This window comes from Symsagittifera roscoffensis, chromosome 6, assembly GCF_963678635.1.
Source record: "Symsagittifera roscoffensis chromosome 6, txSymRosc1.1, whole genome shotgun sequence".
Taxonomy (NCBI): domain Eukaryota; kingdom Metazoa; phylum Xenacoelomorpha; order Acoela; family Convolutidae; genus Symsagittifera; species Symsagittifera roscoffensis.
The window spans coordinates 24,636,075-24,650,841 of NC_087067.1; the positions used below are offsets into that span (position 1 = coordinate 24,636,075).

At 43.9% G+C, this 14,767-nt stretch overlaps 1 protein-coding gene across 1 annotated transcript in view; it reads right to left on the reverse strand.

The window, feature by feature from the left end:
- LOC134847719 (elongation factor G, mitochondrial-like) overlaps positions 1-14,767 on the reverse strand; it is a 540,091-nt gene that overhangs the window by 12,256 nt on the left and 513,068 nt on the right. The window contains exons 2-3 of the mRNA XM_063864905.1: positions 4,329-4,623; positions 3,536-3,701 (exon numbers count right to left, since the gene is read on the reverse strand). Coding sequence (XP_063720975.1) covers positions 3,536-3,701; positions 4,329-4,584 — 422 coding nt within the window. The 5' untranslated portion in view covers positions 4,585-4,623. The remainder of the gene's footprint in view (positions 1-3,535; positions 3,702-4,328; positions 4,624-14,767) is intronic.

Consider the following 14,767-nt stretch of genomic DNA (forward strand, 5'->3'; position numbering starts at 1 on the left):
CAAGGGACCTAAAATTGAGCCTTGTGGTACACCACATTCTATTTTACTCCAGCTAGATGAAACACCATCTAGTGCACCCAATTATTTCTATAACATAAAAACAATTTTTAAAAAAGTTTTGTTTTTCACATCGTTTCAAGTTGCGTGGCCGAGTTTTGCAATTCCAAAGAAATATACAAATATTTACATATGAAAAAACACAAAATACTTGAAAAAAATTCTAACTTAATCAAAAACTCAATTAAACAACAGCGAGGACCATCACTGTAAATTGCAAAATAGCTTTGAAATCATGATTTTAGAGAAAACGTTATAATACTTCCACTACTTGCCCAACACGATCCCACTAGTGATTAAGACAAATAAAGCCCTGCTACAAAAGGTATTTAGGCTTAAGCAAGAATCATGAAGCTCCATTTAGTCCAATGGAAGAAATCAGTCTTCACCATTATCAATCATGAATTTTTGAGAAAACTGCGGCAAACTTTTCGCTCGGGCGAGACATAGCACAGCAGATTACATTTAAAATAAAGATATTTCTTTGAAGCAAAACTCGGACAAACAAACATTTATAAGCGCTAGAGATACTAGACTGATATTTAGATTTAGATAACTTTTTCCCTAGATCACACTGATCACTAAGCTAACGGATAAAAAAAATTAGTTGACACAGAAGCGAAGAGGAGATTCGCGTCAATTGCAATATAGTCGTAGCATTGAAGCTAGCGAATAGAAAAAAAGACGAAATCCCAAACTCGAAAAAACATTTGTTTGAAAAAATTTTTCAAAGAAACACGCCGAGAAACACAACCATCAGAATTAAATAAGCTTTTAATATCATCAAAAAACAAGCGGTCACCAAAAACAATTGGGTAGAATCGAAAAAAATCCGACTCATGATAAAAAAATGACAAATGATATGACGACTGCCAATAATTGCAAAATCTGTTCAAATAAAAAATATACTTTGGAAATTCGACCGACAAAAAAGCAGACAACAAAAACTCAAATTTTCACTTAAACACTTTTAATGTCATACATTCTGAAAAAAAACAGGTCCAACTGGGACTTGAACCTCAGCTCTTATGGTGCAAAGACAAACACGCAGCCTCTGGACCAAGTGGAGCCAGGAAGTTGCCGAGGTTCAATAAAAAAAGTTGTCTCGATTGCTAATCACTCTAAGAAAAACAAGTTTTGAAATACAGTGCTCATCGTTAAACTAGCATTGAGACGAAAAATATCAAGTGATAACTAGGCAATCAATACAAAACAAGAAAGCTGCTAAGTCGCAAAAAATACGAAAATGTCGAAAAAACTAGATCAATCAAAACGAATAGAGCTGGTTTTGAAACGAAGAACAAGCCAAGACATTAGAATGTAAAATTCGCACCAAAAGAAAAATTACCACTCGGTAACAAAACCGAAAACACCTTAACAGACGCATTTTAAGCTGAAAAAAATCAACAAGGCTTAAAAAATTTTATTAAGCCCCCTACCCTTAACACACAAAAATTTTATTCGCCTACTCAAGCAAAAATTTGACCGGTAACACAACTGGGAAAAAATGAATTTCTTAAGTGACGCACGCTAATTATGACGCATTAGCAGTACCAGTCAATTAGAAAAAAAAAGAAAGTTACCAACTAACATGCCTCAATTTATAGAGCAGTCTATGGAGCAGTAATAACATGAAAAAATTATATGTAACAGAAATAAAATAAAACTTTTTTTAATTTGAAATTTTTAAAGAAAATCATCACCCCACACGCCATATAAAGTACAAAAGGATAGATTTCGCTAATTGTAACAAATCAATTATGGCAAATAAGCTTCGTTAAACCAATTTGGAACGATTTCTAAGACGGATTAAATCTCGCTTACGCGTTAATAGCGCGAAATATATCGCGCGTTAATTGTCCCAAATCGGCAATCTTTAAACCCCTATAACGTTACCAAAAATGATCACAGGAGAAATAACTTCATACTCAAGCTCAGGACAACAATATGATATAAACAAATTCTGTCAAAAACGGCTGTTTACAAAACCGAAAATTGTCTGAAGAAAAAAAACCACTCCGCGCACAAATATTCCGTTACTTTCGTTACGAAAGTCGAAACAATAATAGTCTGTGTTAATATCCTTGGCTGTACTTAATAGCTGTTTATTGATCAAAATGAACACATTTTATCGCAACAATATTTGCGTCGCAACAATAATTGCGACTTAGGTTGGAAAAAAAAGATAGTTCATACTATAACACAGTTTGCTTGTGTAAAAACAAAACACCGAAAAAAATCAAATAAGTTTATGACTAATAAAAAGTTAAAGTCCCCCTCACCCGCAAAACACACAAACGCATAATCAAACTTTTTCTCTCCTCGAACGACTTGATATGATGCCACTAAGCCGATATAATATAGGCCGAAACTTATTAAGCCGAAGAAAAAAAGATTAAAAAAATGAAAAATAAGAAATTTAACAAATCGAGTTCGTAAAATTAAAAATGACAAAACAATTCGAAGAGGAAAGATAATTAAAATCCTAACAAACACAAAAAAATCTGTGGTGGTAAATTGATTGCTAAGAGGCTTCCAGGAAATGAGTCCATATGAAAAGCGTCCTGTGTACAATGTTATTTTCGGGACAAAAATCTAGTACCCGACAAAAATCTAGTACCCGCTTATTACCAGGTTAATTATTGCGGGGGTAAAAACCTTGAAGCTCGGTTGCCTGCATGTTTACAAATGTTAGATACGGCTCTAAAATGGTGAAAACTCCCCGACCGTTCAAAAAATAGTCCGATATCTCAAGTTTGTCAGAAACAAAAGTTATCAGAAAACAAGGTCGAGCCCCGGATTCGAACCCAATACCTTTCCCCTGACAGAAAAGTTGTGATAAAACGGGGAAGTCTAGTTCCCGCTTAAAAATCACTTGCTATCGCAAGTGAAACAGCAAAATAGTCGATAAAAACATATTAAAGAAAATTAAAAACAGCAAGAGAAAGTGGTGACTCGAATAAACGTTAAGAACGTCCCCTCGCCACCTGCACATCATTGGATCAGACCAAATCCTTAATTTTGGGTCTTATGATCATTGAAAGTTCATTTATCTTGTATTTTTTATCAATTGTTCTGTTCTCGAGTCCTGAACTATCGTTCATAAACTTTATTAAAGAAGCAACTTCCGCAATTTGGTACACATTGCAACTGTCTGGACAAAGAATCATACACTACAGCAATAGAAATCAGCCATGAAGATTTTTGGCAAAACGTGTGCTACAAATCTCAAGAGCGCAATTGGCAAATTTTGTCCAGGCAAGGATTCTAATTCTGAAAAAAAGCAAGGAACATTGATTTTCGTGAAGTTAAAACCAACCTCGTAGAACCTCTTTAATAAAAACTTCTGGACACGACGCATCTGAAAAGAACGTCAGTGTTGGGAACTGAAATCAGTATGAACACAATTATAATGGAAAATTTCGGATTAATACTTTATTAGCTCAGAAAGTGTGACTTTCATATCTGACTGACTAACCTAAGAGATCTTTCGACTTCGATGGTGAAATCTACGTGTCCCGGAGTGTCAATCACATTGACTGCATGCTTGCCCCAGGTGAAGTAAGTGGCGGCACTCTTGATTGTGATGCCCCGCTGTCTCTCCAGTTCCATTGAGTCCATTTTTGCACCCACTCCATCTTTACCTGAACATAAACATCCATTTAGACAGAGGCGAAGGTTATCGATAAAAAAACGAAATTACGAGACCCTTCCGTTTAGTTACGGTAAGTGCACAAGCTGGATAGGGCCATACCAGCGTTATAAAAATGCATATATATATCAGCAAGCTGTATCAACTTATCAATGAAGTCATAAATCAGCATTAAATGCATCGTTGTAATGTTAATTTATCTTAGCCGTCCTTCCTCTACAATAGCGCACTTTCATGATGACTCAAAATGGGGTGCAGCAAAAAACACCAGGAAAAATCAAATTGGACAAGTTGGCGAAGTAAATACCTTTAAAGACAATGCATTAAATGCTGACTCGACTTAATTCCTGGAATATTGTTTATTGATAAATTTATATAATGCTGGTATGAGCCCTATCCAGCTTGTGCACGACCGTACCTAAACGGAAGGGCCTTTTTTTTTATAATTTACTATATTTTTGATCAATCCCTATATAAAAAAGCGAGATCAAAAGATCATTAATATCGTGTAAAAGATCGATCTTTCCACTCTATTTCAGTGGAAAGATCGTAATCAATTTGATGAGTTATTTTCCAAGTAAGTAAACTTGCATCCATAAACTTGCATCACTCGACTTACCTTTGACTTCGTGAATGGAATCAATCCTTCCGGTATAATAAAGCAGGCGTTCAGTTACAGTAGTTTTACCACTGTCAATATGAGCAGATATTCCAATGTTGCGAATATCCTCAAGCTTTATATCTTTGGGTCGTTTGACATCTTCAACCTGCTGCACTAACGGTGCCGCCACTGAAGACTTACTTCGCTTGGAACATATTTTTAAAGTACGCTGACAAATGCGACAACTACCGACCCTAGGGATTGATTTTAACATCTTATCAAGACAAACTTAATAAAAACGCTGTCATATTGTCTGAAAAACAAAACGTAAAATCAAAATAAGCCTAATTTTCACTTTCAACTTCAGTCAAATTTTTATAATTTTTTTTCTAAATCCATTTAATGGTAATCAGAAGGTCAAAGGTATCATAATAACCGTGGTTAAAGTCAGGAGTCCCTTCATCACGTATTCCAGTCAAAACCCTTGGAATTTTCTAGATATGGAAATGTAATGATAAAAAAAAAGGAAATGATGCGTTGATGTCCTTACAATTAACTTCAGTACGTGTTACGTTTCTTCAATAAGAACACGCAACTCGACACGAGAAAATATAATATAACAAATAAATGTGTTACAAATAAAATATTTCGTCGAAAGTTGTTTAGTCATTTATTGTTCCGAGCACGCAAGAGCGGCTTCGCAACCTGTATTGCCAGAATGATTCTCTGTTTTGAAAAGCTGCCTACTCTGGGTTCCTCAGTGTCAGTGCATATGCTTAGGTTCTTAAAAGGCTTGCTCAAAAAAAATTCTGTGATGCTGCCGGCCGCGACCAGAATCTCAAAAGCTAGCGGTTGAAAAAGATACCAATCATCTATTAAGTCTTTACATTAGTCAAATTTTTGCTCTTCCGCTTCAGCGGTAGCCGTACCAGGGTTACAAACAGACCCGGTACTAATCCTACTGGAGTAAAGGAGTCTGCCACCGAAACATCCAACAAAAGCTGCTAACAAACGGCCCATGGAACGAGCGTCACGCCGTCTGGTCGCTTCTGATCGGTCCTGCAGAGGTGTCGTGGTTCTAACACAGACGGAATGTGAGTAGAAGATAAAGTCTGCATATTAAGGTCATTCATATTTGAATGGCTAGAGAATCTCCCCGCACTTTTTTGGCAAGAAAAGCCATGCCACCAATCTTCGGGAACGTCTTTTCCGCACACGAATTTTTGCCGTTTGCAAACTTTCGAGCCTTATCGAAGTCCTATCTTACTTTGTAACTGTAACACTCGCACAAATAGTACACAGTGACGGAGCGCAGAAAATGTACCTATTGACGACTTGCCGACGTCAATTACCTAAATTCTACTCCTTTTTCACCGTCTCGATCTAGCCAGTTGATTTTCTGGTCGGTCTAGGGCTAAGTAAAAAGTTATCATTTTCAGGCAATCAGTCAAACGTCTTTTACTCAGCTTTCGTTTATATGCTAATACAACCACATAGCTGGGTCTCGGATCCCCAGACTACATGATTGCTATTAAAAACACGGCTCGAATATCCTATTTTCATATGTTTTTGGTGATAGTTCTATATTAAATCCATTGGAGATGGATTGACCCTTTCCTCCTTCTGCCTACTCATTATCTAAAACACCAAATTATACCAGTGTTAATTCAAAGGTTTATGGCATCAGAGTAGCTAAGAAGTCCTTCTTTACAGTCCTTCACCATATATTGTCTCTGGGGGGCCGAGCCTCCGATTCCGGGGTTTTTCTGTAATAACGTCGTTATTACTCCTAATTCGTGGCACGGGAGGGTACTGCTCCTTCCTTCTTCCACACTGAAGCCTCCTTTCTGGCTAATTACTTCCGTTAGGTGTCCTATCGTGCGTGATGGTCACAATGAGAGGCTTCGTTTTTTATTTCGTTCTCGTTCGACTATTTTTCACTAAATCGGTTGTTGTTGTTTTTCTCTTTTTTCCAGCTGAACATGGCCGTTTTTGCATTTCTCAGAAATGTAACGTCGCAATTCGAATTTTCGAAAATTAAAAAAATCCAGAATATTCTAGCCTCCTTTTCAAGCATACACGATCACTAAGGCCTCTAACGTCTTTTTCATGCTGCGACGGAAGGTTCCGCTGTGCCAATCCGGGGGAATGGCACATACTCACCGGACAGTCCCCATCAATGTCCTCATTGATCGCATAAAACCGGGTTATCGTGAAGTAGCTATCCAGTTCTCTACAATCAACCTTACATATCGCATTAGAAAATGAAATTTATCTACTCCACCTCAACTCACCGCGTTTCACAAATGGCATCATACTACATCTCACTGCCTTTCAACATTTTCACAAAATTTGCACTATGAGAAGTGTCCTAGATAAAATTTCTTTTCTGACTACTTACGTCATCTCGCCATAAAATTTTTTTTCACTCTTGCTTGATTAAAAATTTGGGAGGTGGCACGGCCACGCACTCGTTAAAATTAACTTAATGTCACTCGCCAAGTATAATCAATCATTTATGCGTTTGCCTTCATATAAAAACTAAGAAACTCTAAGGCTAGAATAGGTAATGTGGTACTCACCCTCTTCGAGCGAGCTTACCCAAACCTACCAGGTCGCCACACAGTGAACACGTGTCTTACACATGATAAAAACTTCAGTCGGTTTTAATTAGGTAAATAAACTCATCTATGTTCTCTATATATATGTAAATAGCATCAACTAAAATTTTCATTGACATTTCGCAATTGCAACAATTTACCAACTCTCAAAGTCTGGTTTCACCAAACTACAACAAAACAAGAAGTTTAACAGTTTCAATAATCAAACTTAGTTGATTGGTATAAGTTTTAGCGCACAAAGACAATTAAGTTTTTCTCCTTCTCTCTTCACTCTCACTCCATCTCGTGTTACATCTTCGTCTTCACTCCATTGCTTCTTGTCCTGGTTCTTCTGTCTCGCTGTCTTCTAGGACTTTCTCCAGCATGTCCACGGAGTGGCGGGCCGTGCCCCAACTCTCCTGCTTTAACAGCCTCGGTTTGTCCAGCATGTCCACGGAGTGGCGGGCCGTGCCCCAACTCTCCTGCTTTAACAGCCTCACATTCCGTTCTAGGTCAGCTTGTAAGACCTCTCTCCTTTCAGCTTCAGTAACACAAAGCGCTCCAGCTACTCGCTTCACCGCCGTGGTAACAGCATTTTTGAGCGTTAGGAATGCTCCCTTATAGGCTCCGGTCCTATATCTAACTGGAAGGATTGATAGGCTTCCGTGCCCCTAGACATATGACGCTTCGCGCGTTCATACATCCATGACGTCATCACTGCACGGAACCAAGACATCAACCTTTGCCTTGACCATATCCTCTCAATGGCTTTATGTATCCTCAGAATCCTGCAGGTGGTTCTGAAAAGATCTAAGTTGTTGTTCATCTTCACGTTGCTTAGTTGCTCAGGTGTCGGCACGGCCGTCTCCTGGTCACTCGTGCCCGCGTTAGCTTCTAAGCATCCCACCGCCAGCATGGCACTAACTATTACAATTGACACTGGTTGATTTTGGTCGGGCAAACCCCGTGGAGTACAACTCCTCCACGTCCCACACTAAAACCAGATTCCCGCGTTTGGGGTACCATAACGTCTGCGCCAGGCAGTGACAAGGATACTCCCCATGGGTCATCAAGATGTTCCTTCTGGTCCGGTACCCTGAAGCTCCCAGCAGCGGTTCCACTTATGTCATGATCCTGTGTACGTCGTGTTTTTCATCCATGGTGGGGAATTCGGTGGGTAACGCTCCGCTCGCCTTTTTCTTCTGGAATACACTCACATTACCCTCACTTAACCTCATGAACTTTTCACCCACTACGTCCTGCAACTCGCCGTCAGATCTCTTCAGGACGGCCCGAATGATCTTTGTCAATAAATCATATGACCTCTCCGACATTCTGGCCAGCCTCACACATTTTGGCACAGAGAAGAGTTGGTCGACCACCACCTGCTGCGTCCTTGCGTCCATCACCACCATGTGCGTGGGGTATTTGCTATTGCAATATGGTGCGGAGCTCGAACCCACCAGATATTTTGAACCAGTAGGTCTATGATAGGCCTCACTGTCTTTCAAATTCATCTCGTTCTCCAGAGCCTCTCGCCAACCTCCAGTTTTCTGCTCAGTCTGCAATGCTCCAGGGAACACTTCCATACTTAGGGACCTAACTAGCACATGGGCACACTCCAGGCGTTCCAGTGATTCGATCGAGCTTCCGTCACTCCGTGACAGTCCGCAATCAACTCCATTTCACTTTTGTCCGACATGCTTAACCTCCCATACAATTGAGCTAGTTGGCAATGTTGCTCAATCAGCGTGTTCAGACAATGCCCCAAATTACACACGTGTCCGTCCATTCCACTACTGTAGGCTAGACAGGTGCCCTGTCTCAACCAATCACTGGAGGGATTTCCCTCAGATGGTCCCGTGGATGATCCGCTCTTCTGCTTCGTTTTTCTCAGGGCCAGCAGATGGTGTATCATGGCCAAATCGTGTGACTCCGCTTAATCGTCCAAATCCAATGCGACATCTGCCGTCATATCCCAGATTAAACCGGCGTTTGGATGCGGACACCAGGAAGGCTTCATCAGCTCCCACATGGTTACTAAGCTGGTCTTCAAGGGACCGTCCCAAGAACCACAATTAAAGCTCACTTGCCCCTTCAGCTCGGGAACCGAGGGTTCGACCACTCGTTCCTCCAAAATGATTCCCAGCTTGGGTTGTTCCACCATCAACATGCCAGTTTCCTTGACTCGCTCGACCCAGAAATCAAGTACTCTAACCTGCTCATAGTCAAAATATGCTTCCCTGGCTTCCCCGTCAACAAAGGGATTGTACGCCATCCCTGGTATGCCTGACACTTATTGGAATGACTTCAACTTCCCCAATGTTGCATAGTCCTTCTGTCCCCTGACTGCTTCAATTAACTCAATTGACTTGTTGGAGTATCTTCTCACTTCTTCCAACCTGCGATAGCTTTCTATGTCGTTAGATTCTTTACTTGGCATGAGCAGCGGCATGTCATGATACAACTCCAGGAGAGCCCTCAGGAGTTTTCGTTCACGATCAACTACGCCTTGCCGAATGGTTTTCACACATTTTTCCAACACGGGAGTGGGGATACGATCCACCACGAACCTCACAAAGCAAAGTGCATCTTTACGCTAAGCCCAGGCTATCGCCGATTCTTCTTTTTTAATCAACACTTGAAGGGCTTCCATCAATTGAAGTTCCTGCTCCTTTGATTTCGAGTCATTGTTGGCCTCATATTGAGATTTCTTGATTCCCATTAGGCACCAGGCCAGTCGTACTTGCAAGTCAGTTCTTGCACACGGATAGGCCAGGTATGCTGCCACCGTCGCAGGTGCATGCATCGTCTCGTCAAAGTATCTTTGGAGGACCGCCCTCCAAGAGATTTCCAACAGTTTCTCCAGCCCGATTTCATTCGCCTCAGAGGACATCAGAGGGCCGTATTCTTTTCGATTCAAGTTGGAGTTCTCCTTCAGTTCTTTCAAATACTCTTGCATGGCGGGCTTCTCGCTCATGGCCATCAAGTGCCCTCTCGCTGAGTTCCTCGCCTTGAGCATCTCCACATAATCCCTTGCGGGATCTCCCATGGGGACTGAGTCGGGCACTGTGGTCCGACTGTACTCGACCACACCGAGTTGCCCCTCCAGTTTCATCCGGGCCATGTTGGTCCGTGAGGGCTTGTAATCGTCGAGTTCTCCAGATCCACACTGACTGATGACTTCCAATTGGAGCTTTGCGTCCGCCAAGGTCCGCGCGCTTTTCTTCGACCTTGTGGCTGTTGAGGTCAAACCTGCTAATAACATAGGGGGTATCAGGTTTTCTTTCTCTCCCCCGGTCAACGCTGCTCCATCTCCTTATCCACTCTCACTTGGACGAGCTACTTTTGCCAACGAGCCGAATATTGCATTAGCCTTCGTCTTCACCGCTTTCTGATTCACGGACTTGCTTCCTATTCTCCCTTTCAATCTCTTCAGCCCTTTCTTGGCTCGCCTGACGGGTAGTTTTCTCACAACCTGATTTTCATCGGCACTGTCCTCCGAAACTGACTCGGTCAGAACGTCAGACTCGACAGACCTCATTAGCTTCCCCAGAACCTCGCGCATGATGGGTTGCTTCAACTCTACCTTCATTACGGTCATTCGGTTCCAGGTCACTCCTGCCTTTCGTTCAAGTTCACTCTGGTATCTTTGCCACTCCTCTTCAGGCAACGTACTCAGAAAGGATACCCTCATAGTCCCGTCGATGCTTCTACTCCTTGGTGACTCATGGAGCATCTGTACGTCCTTTCTCCAGTAATCCTTTTCCAGGCCTATCGGATCCACTGGGGACAAACTGGCTGGCACCTCCCTCGTAGGGGACATGAAAGACGATGGTGTCATCAACAATAGATTTCTATCGACTTTCCCGTCGTCATCTTCACTGAACTGGTATTCCAGAAAGTCTCTCTCCAACGCTTGAATTGTCTCCATTTGACTTGTCTCCCTTTACCTCTATATGATCGTCATCTTGATCCATCTTCTCATCATGGTTTGTGTCTGGTCTCGGCCCTGGTCCCGAAGGGCCTTGTCGCATATCCATGCCCGAGTCCGGCCGCGCCGGTACGGTCAGATCCCCTGCGTGATAGAATAACTCGTCGTTCACCAGGAACTCCACCGATTCGTCGCCATATGGCGCCAGCTCGCCGATCGTCATGTACATGCTTGCTCTGCACTCCTTTGCCACTTCCAATAGTATCACTTTGACTTCTCCTGGCCATTTCAATTGTGACCAATCATCGTCATTACACATGATCATCGTGTGTACACATCATTCCACAAGTCAGCGGAAACCCCGGGACTCCTGGAAGGTGGTGCCTTGATGTTCTTCCTGATCAATGCATCAGGAATTGTGAAGTCAAACGTGTGCATGGCCGCAACGTTCCAGCTGATGAAGCGCGGCTCTATCCCTTCACTCCATTTCCGCATTTTTTCTTCCGCGTCACGAGCCGCTCCGAAGCGAGGGGCAATGGCGGGAGACGTGACTCCCAACAACATCCTCCTTATCGGTAGATATCGGGGGCCTTGGTCCGGCAGCGACCTGGACCCGGAAAGCCACACTTGCTGGTTCTCCTTGACGTGTGCATATGCCTCCGGCCAAACTGGGACCTGCATCGCCTCTCCTGAATCCTTCACCCCTGGTCGCATATGCCAAAGCTTAGGATTAAACTGGACATGGGAAAGGTCCTCGCCGCTCATTTTGCATTTGATATTCTTGTTAAAGTCCATCAACATCCATCTCGGCTCCGCTATTCTTCCGAATGACCTGTCGTCGCTGGCCAATCCTCTCAACTCTTTCTTCTGTTCCACCCAATTCAGCACGGAACAATCCACAACGGAGACTAAGTTAACATACAACACCGAGTTCCTGTATGCCTTCACTTGCACGTCCGGGAACACGTATGACATCACCGGTCCGTACATCACGAAATCCCTTAGTCCATGGACCAAAGCCAGCGCATCGATCCGCATCATCACAGCCAGATCTGTCAGCAAAGGCATGCCACAATAATGTTTGCACTCACTCACTCCTGTTGCCACCTTGTCCTCTCCTGTGACACTCCTGTTCTGTTGCAGGAGGTACTGGAGCAAGAGTAACCTCCAATCCTTCATTTTCCGGTATGAGGCGGTTTCCAACTGCGCGTTGAATTCTCGACTCGTTCCCTGCAGTTGTTCGGGGTAGCGCAAAACGCACGAACAAACGGTCAACCGACCATATGTCCTTGCGATCAGGGTAGGGAGTCCCTTCAATCTCAGATCCGCCAACGCTTGGGTGAAGAGATTCGCAGGTCCCTTCACAAAGTTCTCGTGAGAAAACGTCACATACAGTGCCATTACCAGACCAATTGACTGTTTTCGGATGTCCTTGACGAAGCTCGCGATCAGATTCCGGGAGGCCCTCGGGTAACACGTGGACAGGAAGGATGGCGTCCATTTCACTCCCATTCTACCCAAGATAGCGTCAGATCTCTCATATTGTGCCGTCGGGGCCAAATAATCTGCCTGGAATCTATCTAGCGACATCGTGTATACGTCTTGCATCAACTGTAACATCATGCCTCCGGCTAACTCCCTTTCGTTGAACAAGTTTCTCAGATATGTGTGTATTTCCTTGATTACTCCTTGATGTGTATTTCCTTGATTCTTTGATTACTCGAAAGCATCTTCTCCTAAGGTACACACTCTCGGCGATAAACACAACCATGAATTGTTGTGTGGCTTCATCCTCAAGGCGAACGCCGTGAGATCATTTTCTGCCGATGTCAAATTTTTTCTGACCGTCCTCCCCTGCTCATTTCTAGCATAATCCACTTGTTTGAACCAGAGGTCATCTGCCACCTATTATACTAGCAAGTGATCGTCATCTACTCCTGGCCTCAATTTCAGTATCCTGGCGAAGTTGGACAGCTCCAACCCAAGGACTTCGTTGAAGCAATCTTTGAATCCTTGGATGACATTGGAAATGTCAGCCCAGATGGCAGGAAGCTCCGAGCGGGGTGGGTAGTAGTTGTTAGGATCCACCATCCTGTTCGGCGCGGGTATGCTCACGCTGAATCGTCCCTCTGCTAGAGTTGTAACCATTGTGTACACAAAATGCAAGGGTTCTGGTAATGCGGCGTATCCCGGTGATAACACAAAAATGATCTTCACCACGTTCTTAAGTGTCGCTGCACTGATGTCTCTACCTCGGTCATGGCTGAGTGCAACGTCATAATAGCCTCCCCTATGACTTCAAAGCTAGGGACTGATCCATCTGTCAGACGGGACAACAACCCACTGCTCTGCAGGAGGTCATTCGAGCCGGCAATTACTATCACCTGCGGATCCATGCTGACCGTCCTCCGCTCGCTTATCTTCATGCCTACTGATTGCCCCCAGTCCAATTTAGGCGCTGTCAAGAAAATCATGTCGGGCCAAAAGAGGGAACGAGGCGTATAGAGATAATCTGAACTGGCCACTATCAGATGCTTGGCAGCCTTTATATCACGCTGGTGTCCTCAGTCCCTTGTATCTATTATCGCCCTCTCCACCGAGGTTGCTCTGGGATAGTCTCTCGAATATTCACCAGGCGCTTGGCCGGGTGGTTTGGAGAACTGCCTATACATCTTATGATGGTTATTGTTGGGCTTTTTCTCCGTCAAAAATTTGCCCATCTGGGAAGGTGGTGTCAATTCCCTGGCTCTCCGAGGGACGTCCTTAAAAGATCGGGTATTCAAGGGTCCAAAGGTTTTGTCTTGAGGCAATCCATCAAGGTCCACAAACCTGAGCGTGGTCGCGGAGCTAAAATGTTCCTATTCCGCTAATAGCCAGTTCACGCCCGGTATTCGATATAATCCCGACACTGTGGGACCGTCTCCACCCATCATCCTCCTTGCATCTGCTCGACATGTCAACTTGTTCATGTTCAAACTCGTAAACAAATCCGTTTTATACTGTCCCCAACCGCTGGGATCTGGACGGTTCCAAATCAGCACACTGCTTGGCTCAACTCCTTCCGCCGGCGTGGCGCTCGTCGATGGACTTCCTGTAGAAGCAGGAGTTGCCGTGGCGGGCGGGTTACTCGTCCTCGATATAGTCTGAGAGCTAGTCTAACTCTGATCAATTGGCCTCCCCTCTTCGGCTCTCCAATTGTTGTCTTCTAGGGGGAGGAGCAGTCCCCAACCTTTTTCTCACATCTGAGCTTGGAGCAACGGAAGCGGTTGCACCCGTTTCCATTGCCAGGGGCCCGAGACGATTAGCGAATGGTTCCAGCACATTACCCCTTGAACTGGTCGAACTGGTCCGAGCCAGTGAGTCGGTTGTCCTCAGTTCTTTCTCTATCGCCTCTATCTGTGTCTGAAATACACCGTTTATCCAGCGTCTCCCTTGCAGAGTATCTAATGAGTGCGAGATGATCAGTCATGCGCAGCGTATTCTCAAGATCCACGAGTCGCAGCTCGCTATGATTGCTTCTCACCAGACTACGGGTCTTATCGTTCCATCGGGACACGTTGCCATTCATGAAGTCCGCCACTGGCGTGCCCACCTCCGGGTTCTGCGGTATTGTGCACAGCACCACGAGTCGGGGTCTGTATTTCTCCTTTATTTCGTTCAAAAGGCAGACTAGTAGGGGTCCTACTTGCCTTCTGGGGTAACAAGGACCCTTGAAACGTCATTGGTACCGGGCATTATCACCAACATATCTAAGTGATCCTCGTCCTGGAACTCCATTGTTTTAATGACCTGAGCCACGGAGGCCCCCCCAAAAGATATAACAGTGGTCTAACCACTCACGATGATCTTGTTCAATTCCCTCACCAGGCTTTCTCCAACAACCAAATGACGACTGCCTGCAGGAACTGCCTGGTTGCTCAAGG